The sequence below is a fragment of the Hibiscus syriacus genome, unplaced genomic scaffold (assembly GCF_006381635.1).
Source record: "Hibiscus syriacus cultivar Baekdansim isolate YM2019G1 unplaced genomic scaffold, ASM638163v2 tig00004384_pilon, whole genome shotgun sequence".
In the NCBI taxonomy this organism is placed as follows: Eukaryota; Viridiplantae; Streptophyta; class Magnoliopsida; order Malvales; family Malvaceae; genus Hibiscus; species Hibiscus syriacus.
Window position 1 is genome coordinate 53,111 of NW_024062015.1, and position 10,660 is coordinate 63,770.

Genomic DNA, 10,660 nt, shown 5'->3' on the forward strand with positions numbered 1-10,660 from the left:
TATTCTTTAGCTATCTATTTTAATGATTTAAATCAATATTAAATCCAAAGCATTAATTATATTACAACGTACTTAAAAAAAACCTATCAGGAATCTGCCATGAATGTATATAACAAATTCATTGGGATTAAACCATGGCTATGGTTAGAAAAATATGGTGAGGTCAAAAACTAAAAACCCCAAATTTCCACCAAATCTCACTTTTGATTGTGAACAGATCACTCACTGAGTCACTCAACTCCACCCATAGTATAAAAAGGCACATTTCAAAGAAAGAGGGCGAGAGGTTGTGCTTCTGATATATTTACCCTTCACCCCTAAAGAGAAAGGGACAATGGAAGAGCAGAGGATGCTAATCCATAATCATCAACAAATGCCGAGATTTGCTCCCCATTGTTGCCTTGTTCTCTTCTCTGTTTTCTTCATTTCCTCCGCAACAGCTCAACTGTTTGATTACGCTGATGCATTAACCAAGAGCCTCCTCTACTTTGAATCCCAAAGATCCGGCCGGTTACCCTATAACCAACGCGTCACCTGGCGAGACCATTCTGGCCTCACCGACGGCTTGGAACAAGGAATATGGCCTCCGACCTAAATTCATTGAAATGTTTCAAAAACGAATGGTTTGCCTAACTTGAAAAGCTTTCTTTTGTGTTTACTGTCATAGGTGGACTTAGTTGGAGGATACTACGATGCCGGCGATCATGTCAAATTCGGACTCCCGATGGCTTTCACGGTGACAATGCTGTCGTGGGGTGTCATCGAATTCCGAGATCAGATCGCCAATGCCGGCGAACTAGAACATGCTTTGGAGGCCATTAAATGGGGGACGGATTACTTCATTAAGGCACACACCAGCCTAAATGTACTATGGGCGGAGGTAGTTCCATTTCCCAAACATTTATTTGTGTTAAGTTTCATAATTATATAATATCAAACACATAAGGTTTGTTTGTCGACTGTTGTCATTATGTGGGTGATGGGGACACCGACAATTACTGTTGGCAACGGCCGGAGGACATGACCACCTCACGCCGAGCCTACAAGATCGACGAGAACAACCCGGGGTCGGATCTTGCGGGCGAGACGGCGGCGGCAATGGCGGCAGCCTCCGTTGTGTTCAAGGAAACAAACCCGCATTACTCTCACTTGCTCTTGCACCATGCTCAAGAGGTAAATATTAAAGGAAAAACAAGGTTCATATGTTAGCTTATAAACTAATAGTAATACCGTGTTATGTGATGATTGAAACTAGAGGCGGTGAATTTTGATTTTGTTGTAGTTGTTTGAGTTTGGGGACAAGTATAGAGGGAAATACGATGGGAGTGTAGGGGTGGTGAAGAGATACTATGCGTCGGTGAGTGGGTTCATGGATGAGTTGTTGTGGGCAGCTTTGTGGCTGTACGAAGCCACCGACAGGGAGGATTACTTGAAGTACGTAATTAACGAGGCTCATTGTTTTGGTGGGATTGTCTGGGCCATATCAGAGTTCAGCTGGGGTCCAAGTTTTGGCGTCAAAGGTAAATTCTCTCCTCACCAAAGTATCCTATGAAACATTCTTGTTCTCTACCTAGACAACGACTCTCGAATTCGAATTTGATCTAAATAATTCATTTCATCATATCTGCATTCCAACAACATCTACGATCTCATTCTTTATAATGAACTTTTAAATGTTGTTTTGCAGTTGCTGTTGAGAGCAAAACTGGAGCAAGAGGCTTACATTCTGAAGCAATACCGATCCAAAGCCGAGTACTACCTATGCTCATGTCTCAACAAAAACAATGCCAGAAACGACAACATCGAACGTACCCCGGGAGGTCTTTTATATGTCCGGCAATGGAACAACATGCAATATGTGTCGACGGCGCTGTTCCTTCTCACTGTCTACTCCGACTTCCTCTACGATTCAAACGAACACCTCCGATGCCCTTCCGGGACGGTGGATCGTGAAGAGATCCTCAATTTTGCGAAATATCAAGTATACTACATACTAGGGTCAAACCCTATGAACATGAGCTATTTAGTGGGTTATGGTTCCAAGTACCCCACAAGGGTGCACCACAGAGGGGCCTCCATAGTATCATACAGAGAAAACAAAGGGTTCATTGGGTGCACCCAAGGGTATGACAATTGGTATGGTCTGTCCGAGCCGAATCCAAATGTGTTGGTTGGGGCTTTGATTGGGGGAACGGATTGCCGAGATAATTTCATGGACCAAAGAGATAATTATATGCAGACGGAGGCCTGCACATATAACACAGCGCCATTAGTTGGGGTTTTTGCAAGATTGTTGCAGCTGGAGGAAAGCCATGAACAAGAACTGGTTGCCTCCTTTTAGAAACAATATATATATATATAGGGTTGATGAGAATCGTGAAATACTTTCTTGTGTGATTGAACTAAAGGTGTTGAAGCCACTTGTATTACTTTTACCTTCATTTTTCTTGAATATTTATAATAGTGAAAATATACATATTCGTTTTTAGTTGTTGTTGCATGTCTTCTTTACCTATCTGATGCTTTTAAATTGTTCGACGAATTGTCAAAATGAGCACAGTGCTTCAACCTTCTTATCTTTTGACGGCGGAGAGCGATGAACTGAAGTGAGATAGCAGCATATGGTAATATTGGTGAAAGGTCGATCTTGAAAATTTTGGACCATTGATTGATTCATCATCTTCTCCATGAATCGAATTTAGGACAAACTCTATGATCGGATGCGGTATCAGATCGACACTGGATTTTAAAACTTCTTTTTTCTCTTTCGAATATGAACGATCAAACGAACAATGTTTAAGTTTTAAAAAATAAAAAGGGTCAATTTCAATACGGTCCCTTTTGTTTTGGGTTTGTTCTGTTTTAATCATTGGTATCGAAAATGTTTACTTTTGATCACTTATGTTTTTGGGTTATAACATTTTGGTCACTTGAATGTTAATCTCCATTAGATCACTGACCTGACACGTTAATAAAAATTGCTAATTTTTAATTTGATACCTGAATTTTTGAAAGATCGTTTTTACATATTCTCAAACAAAAAAACCTCTCAAAATTTATTTCACCTTCTCTCACCCTCTGCTTGTTGATGATATAGTAGCTTCCATCGTGTTTCGTTGCTACCACCATCAGTAGCCGCAGACGTTTGTCCAAAATTTAATCCTCTTGTTGTTGATTACACAACCCAAGCCTTTGACCCGTTAGTTAAATGGTGATATATTTGAGAATAACATATCCAACAACCCATTGTTAAATCAAGATTTAAAGTTCAATAAAGAAGTTCAAATATTCTCGTATAAATCATGTTTTAATTGGAAAAGCATTTGACATTCCATTGGCATAGAAATGTCACATCATGTCAAGTCAATATATTTATTAAGATTTTTATATGTGTGATCAAAACGAAAAACGTTAGATATAATCTTAAAAATAAATAATTAAGTAATAAAAATAAAAATAAAATAATAGATAGGTGACTAAATAAATAATTTATCCTAAATGTTAATAAGTTAATGGACGCGAATATATGTTTATATTATTTTTGTATATTTCCTTCAAATTATCAAAATTTATGGATGAATAAAATGTCTAAAATAAAGAAACGCCATCGTATTGTAGACCCCAAGTTACTAAACGGGAAACGCCTAGAATGAGATTAAAATCTACCCAAATTCTATGTCGAAGCAAAGCTCTTTACTTGGAGTGAAGAGTTGGGAACTATTGTCGTCCTTACTATTTTTTATCGCAAAATAACTCAACAATGGAGCACGAAACGCCGCGGCAAGAAAATCCCAGTGACCCGACCGCCGATCGAAACGCAGCTTTGATCAACTCCTTCATCGAAATCACTTCTTCTTCTAAAGAAGAAGCCCTCTTCTTTTTGGAATCCCACCAGTGGGACCTCGACGCAGCCGTTTCCACTTTCCTCGACAGCAATTCCACCGTCGCACACCAATCGCACCCGATCGCACCGCCCCCCTCCGGCGCCATTAACAACTCCCTGACTTCCTCGCCCTCTGATTCCCCTGATTATTCTCCCTCACAATCGCCTTCTAGGTCCCGCTCCCCTTCCCCTGCACGCCCTTCTCGCCCCCCTTACGGGCTTAGGTCGCGCCGCACTGATAAGAAACCGTCCGGTGGCGGCGGTGGCAACGATCGTGGAATTCGGACCCTCGCCGATCTGAACCGGACCCCTCCCGGTGGGTCCGACAGCGACTCTGATGAAGGCCAGGACTATTTCACCGGAGGTGAAAAAAGGTTTAATTTTTTGTACTGCTCTCTTAGATTTTTGTTAGCATATTTTTGTTTTTTCAGTTTGCTAATTTGGGTGATCAGTGGGATGGTGGTTCGAGATCCTTCGAAGCCTCACGACGTGGATTCGATTTTTAATCAAGCGAGACAAGCGGGAGCTGTGGAAGGATCTGACGATTACTTCCGTCCGTCGTCTTCGAGCACGAGAAGCTTCAGTGGGACGGCAAGGTTACTCACCGGGGAAACCTTGGCACCTGCTCCTCCGCCACCACCCGAAGTTGTCAATCACACTATCACTTTTTGGAGGAATGGTTTTACAATTGATGATGGGCCTTTGCGTCAACTCGCTGATCCTGCCAATGCTTCTTTCATAGAGGTAATAATAATGTACAGTTATTATGTATATATTACATATATGCGTGGTTGATGAATTACAAGGGTTTAATTAGTATATATATATATTTGTGTTTGAAGAATTACAGATTTAGTTGTTAGGATTCAGGATTTTGTTTATTTAGATGTTATTGTTTTATATCAATTAGCTTTAGAGGTTAATCATTAATGTTTCTTCGTGACTGAAGCTTCTCGATTAGCACTGTGCATTATTTTGTTGTGGACCTTCAACCTTGGGTTTATTTGCTGCTATTTATTCGAATTTTTTAGTTGACTCAGAATTTGAGTAACAGAAGTTTGGTTTGTAGGTAAAATTGAGAAGATTACATGTTTGAACAACCTTTGACTTTCTTGATAAGTTAGACTATAAAATTTCCAGCGTGTGTGTTTGTGTTTCTGCTAGTGCTTCTTTTTTCGATATAGATTGCTAAATGCTAATGTGGTTATTCTAAATCATACTTGATTGCAGAGTGTGATGCAGTCTCAATGTCCAAAAGAGCTTCAACCAGCTGATCCGAGAACAAAAGTGGAACTTCACCTCCTTAGACGGGATGAAAACTATTCTGTGCGTCCATTATTTCTCCTCTTATAAGTTCTTCGTGTGTTGGTTCTTTTGCCTGTTCCTGCAATTATGTTGCCTTTCTGCCCTTGTTTTCGTGCAGGAACCGAAGAAGCACCAAAGTGCATTTCATGGTGTTGGAAGAACTCTTGGAAGTAGCATCTCAAGCCCTACTCCCTCTGAGCCAACTGCTGCTGCCAGTAGTATCACCTCTGCATTGACCCCATCTGCAGGGCTGGTTGTGGATTCATCGTTGCCAACAACCTCTATTCAGCTAAGGTTATCGGACGGTACACGCATGATCTCACGCTTCAATTACCATCATACAATCAGAGATGTCCGTGGGTTCATCGATGCATCATGGCCTGGTGGAGCTAGAAACTACCAGTTGCAGACAATGGGTTTCCCTCCTAAACAATTGACTGATTTAGACCAAACAGTAGAGCAGGCCGGCATTGCTAATTCAGTTGTTATCCAGAAATACTAGCCATGGTTTTATTTTATTTTTTCCTCTTTTTTTTCTTCATTTTATTTCAATGACTCGTTGACTCCATGAGATATCATGCAAAATAAACATTTATCTATCGGTCAAAACTGATGGGATTCACGAATCTCTGCCGTTGTTTTATGTTCGAAATGTTTAGTCAGTATTCTGCAATTTATAGTTATGGATTTTCAAATTCATCTTTTCAAACCTAGGGTAAATGTCCATTGCTATTGGTATCTTTGCAGGTTTCATCTTTTCAAACATAAGGTAAATGTCCATTGCATTTCTTGAAATTCGAGGAGTGGCATCTACCTTCGGTTCAGGTAAATGTTTAGTTCTTTTCTATACGTTAACAAAATTTACCTTTTCTTTTGAGCTGGATTTTAGCTCAAACAGCACGCCTTAATTTATAATAAAAGTCAACACTTAATTCATTTGCGCCAATACATGTTGATAACTTTTGGAGTATTTTTTATATCTTTAGTATTTTATTTTAGGGTAAAATGACTTCTAATTGGATGGAAATTCGTTAATTAAATAATGATAAATACATTTGTTGACTTAGTAAGTCTTATATCTTTAAAGTAATAACATGATATGTACCATATCATCACTTTGGATATGTGACATCATCATTTTAAATATATAATACATGTTAAGTTGTCATTTGTATACATGTGATATGTCTCACTATTTCATTAGTCGTGTATCATATCATTGCTTGTGTATGAGCGGTATATATCTCGTTAGTATTTTAGACACGTAAAAATTGTGATATTAGTGACGAGTATTGACATCAATTAATTAATTTTTTTATCCAATCATGATTATTTTGTCTCAAAATGAATATTGAGAATTAAAATGTTATACCTTGATTTTAAACCATTTATTTTTGATTTGGAAAACGGTTAATAATAGATAATGGGAATGGCTTAGTTTGCTAGAGTAGGCGAATGTTTGGTTGGCCCAATGACCTATCTGGTCCGGGCTTGGACAAGATAATCTTTACTTGGGATTTGGATGACCCATATGGACAAAACTTGAAGAGGGTAGTCAACACAAAGTACATACAACTGGAAGCAAGTCCAGGTACAACAATAATAAGCTGAAGGGCAAGCTGTAAATATGGAGGGTCGCAGCTGCTGCTGCAGCAAGACCCAATGGCTTTACAAAATTTTCTATTAAAATCATTAAAGTTCAAATTTGGAAACAATATTTTTAGCCCAGTCGAACCTAAAAAGTAATTATTATGGAAGCGGAATAAATCGTATGCGATGATATCAAACATTAATTGTATGGTGGTTGTATGAAATAGTGGGATATTAAAAACCGCCATTAAGACCTGCACCTCTCAGTCACAGCAGCTGAGAGAAAACACTCCTTCCAATTATCACTCCACATAAGTTCCAGACTGTAGAAAGGAAGAAGAAAAACCAAATTCAAAGTGGCAATTTATGAGTTCTTTTTCCAGCTTTCAATCAATTCAAAACCTTGGGTTTCGTGTACTAAAGCTTAACTTGAATTGCATATCAGAATTGCATTCAGTGCCAAGCACCAAAAAAAATGATAACGATGGTTCACAAAGCTGTAATAGTATTCTCTCTCGCTGCAGTTTTTCAGAAAATCCATGAGGAAAAAAACTAGAACTGGGTTCACAATCGTAAGTCCAAAACACGTTCATAAGGGAAGGAAAAAAGCAAAACAACTCAACCCTATTAAATCATGCTGAAACTACGTTCATATATATAGATATTGCCTTTCTACTTAATCTAAAATATAGAAGAGTTTACTTCATTAATTCATCTCTACCTTCTTTAGTCTGTACAATCTCTCTCTGCTCACCAACTAATTCTAGGTATATAAAATTTGTGATATCGTCACTGATATCATCCAAAAGTATGCTCACAGCAAAGCAAGGTTAAGAAGAAGAAAGAGAGAAGAAGAAAGAGAAGAGAGATATTATCTGAAATTCGTGTTTATTTGCAGTCGGTTTTCTTCGCTTTCATCTCCTGTTATGTAATGGGTTCGAGCCGGTCGGAACTCTTCGTTTTTCTTCACCAAGATGGGTGGTTGGTTGGTCTTTAAAAGGGGAACTATTTGACGACGACCGTGGACGAAAAACATGTTGACGAGGTTGTCTGCTATGTTCGGCCGAAACACCAAGTGTTTGAGTCCTGGAAGTAAAAAGGAAGAGGGTAACAACAAGGGAGCAAAGCTGAAAGCGATTCATCCCTTTTTTTTTTGGGTGTTTGGTTTGAGAGGGATCGATGGAGATATGGGAAATCAATGCAGTAATGGCAAAACTTGGGTGATATAATTTTGGAGTATATAATAATATAAGAATATAAAGGGCAGGGCATTGGTCCATTTATTAAGTATATATATGCAGATTCTTAAAGGGTTTTTTTGGCATTGGGATCTTAGTTGTGTGTAATGGTAGGGCCATGGTGTTGGGATGATCGGATGGTAAAAGAAATGGGAGGAGCGGCATTTGACGGTGGGGTGCGGTGGTTGAAGTTGAATAAGGGTGGGACAATGACACAAACTCTTATGTGAGAACTTGGAGTGGAGGGGAAGGGAAGCCATCCTTGTCTTCCAAATGCCCTTTACACTTTTCACAATACACATTTCCCTCGTATGTATCCAAGAATTTCATACTGAATTTTTGTTATACTTCTGTTATGCTTTCCAAAAATATGTCAGTATCGAATTTATTGTTAGACGGTCTCATTTATATTTTATGTCAATCTACAAATATTTAATGATAATTTTATATCTGATATCAACATTAGAGATTAATGTTTAAATTGTCGTATAAGACTAAACAAAGGAGACATGATTCATCGTTTTCTATACATCCTAAAAAGAATCAAATACCGATTACTATTTAAAAATAATTGATTATAATTCTTGGCTAAAGTCAGAAGAGATAAATTAATATATATTATTATCCTTAATAATTTTAATGCAAGTTTGATAGTTGAAATAAAGTTTTTTAAAAAATTATCACGGAATCGTATATAGACTATGAAATAAACATACAAAATATCACAAAAATAAAGGCTAAAACTCGAAAACGTAAAAAACAATAAAAAAATATATAAACTTTCAAAGATATTGTACGGCGAACTTAAAGGTAAAACAGATTTCTGAGTGGGATTTTCAATGTTCACCGACATAATCTTATTACTTACCAATAATTCTACTTGAATTTCAAAATTCGTTTTCCTATTTGAATTTATCATAATATTAAAAATATCATTTCTATATTTTATGGTCCAATTTAGATAAATATATTATGTTAAAAACATGGGATTTAAGTGAATTCATATTTTAAAAAATTATTGCAAGTTTGATTTCAAATAAAATAAAAAATTAAGTATACTTTTCATAATGAATGGACCAGTTTTTTCTGTACGTGGGTTGTTGGTATAGCTGTCTTATCTAATACTCACTCAAATTCCAAGTCCAGAATGGCATCAAATGATGTTTTTTAATATCAACATCTTAGTTAAAATCAGATGAAACCTTGAATTTCAGTATTATTCGTTTACTATTACACTTGGATTTGCCTCCATGTTATCGATCTGTCATAAGTTAATGATATATATATATATATGACTTAATGAATATTTATAAGGTATTCTTTTATTCTACTTTATATTTATTTTATGATTTATGTTCTAGACTTGTGACAGTTATTTCATTATTATTTCTAAATACCCATTTTTTTTAAAAAATGAAATATATAAATAGCAAAAGCCGATAGACCAATACATAATTTCCATCCATCATTGCTGCCTAAAACTAAAAGCCAATCCAAAAGATCCACCCAATTAGTGTCTAGAAATGAAACAGAAGCACCACTTCAACACATGACATGCACTTGGTTCCACCCAACACTTCTTTAATGGTTCATATATATATATATATATATCAAAGGGTTGAGTTGACCTGAATTAATTAAATCAGAAAAAATATTAAGCGTGTGAATATATTTTGTAAGAAGCATGCGTTGACTTATATCAATACATAACCCATTTGTGTACGCACTGGTTTTATGTATGGTCCCCTTCATTATCCCATGAAATCATTAGTGTTTACGCACAAAGAGTAGTTTTTAAACGAGTTCCTCTCGTGCCCCATTTGTAGATATAAGATTACAATGAAAATATTGTATTATTTTGTTTGGTTTATTTGAAAATAATATAAGATTATAATGTCTGATTGAGAGATTATAAGATTATTTGGAAGTAAATTTAATTAAACTGTCCGCCTGATATATTTTATTTTTGGTAATTTAAACTTCTAATATTAAATTAAAAATTAGTAACGTGAAAGTATAAAAGAATGGAATGAATGTAGATATAAAGAGGGATATAATTAGAAAATATAAAAGGGTATTGAATAAATAGTAAGGATAAATCAGTTGTGGCAAACAACTCCATTGCCTCCGAAGGCATCTTTTACTTTCATACTTTATATGGTGCTTTGTCTACAAAATCAATCGAGCGACAAGTTGAATAAATCTAAAGTGTAATTTATTATAATTATTCAAACCCTCCATACATTGAATAATTACAATAAATTATAAAAATATTAATAAATAAAATAGGACAGATTATAAAATTATAAATCAAGGCAGGACAGTGATAAATAAGTGAATCTTCAAATTAAATAATAAATAAGGAAAAAGACTTATATAGCATGAAAAAGTATGGTAGAACGTCATAAGATTTATGTGTATGAAAAGAAATATTGGTATCATTTCTCTGTTTCATATGCAATTTTTTATCCCAAAATCATATTTATTGAGACAATTAGATGGCAGCCCATCAACGCCTTTCGAAACAAATTCTGCTTTGACATTAAATATGTTAGAGATTAAATATTTGTCGAGATTATATATATACCAAGTGTGAGTTGTTAACTTAAAAATGGAATGAAATTTTCAGTTGGATGATGGATAA

At 36.2% G+C, this 10,660-nt stretch overlaps 1 protein-coding gene and 1 pseudogene across 1 annotated transcript; both read left to right on the top strand.

The window, feature by feature from the left end:
• Positions 1-234: 234 nt before the first annotated feature.
• LOC120194251 lies at positions 235-2,494 on the top strand (annotated as a pseudogene).
• A 1,172-nt stretch (positions 2,495-3,666) lies between these two features.
• Positions 3,667-5,922, top strand: LOC120194262 (plant UBX domain-containing protein 4-like). Its single transcript, XM_039196626.1, has 5 exons — positions 3,667-4,257; positions 4,336-4,627; positions 5,114-5,209; positions 5,307-5,716; positions 5,751-5,922. The coding sequence occupies exons 1-4, from the start codon at positions 3,761-3,763 to the stop codon at positions 5,688-5,690; spliced, it is 1,269 nt and encodes a 422-aa protein (XP_039052557.1). The 5' UTR covers positions 3,667-3,760; the 3' UTR covers positions 5,691-5,716; positions 5,751-5,922.
• Positions 5,923-10,660: the final 4,738 nt, after the last annotated feature.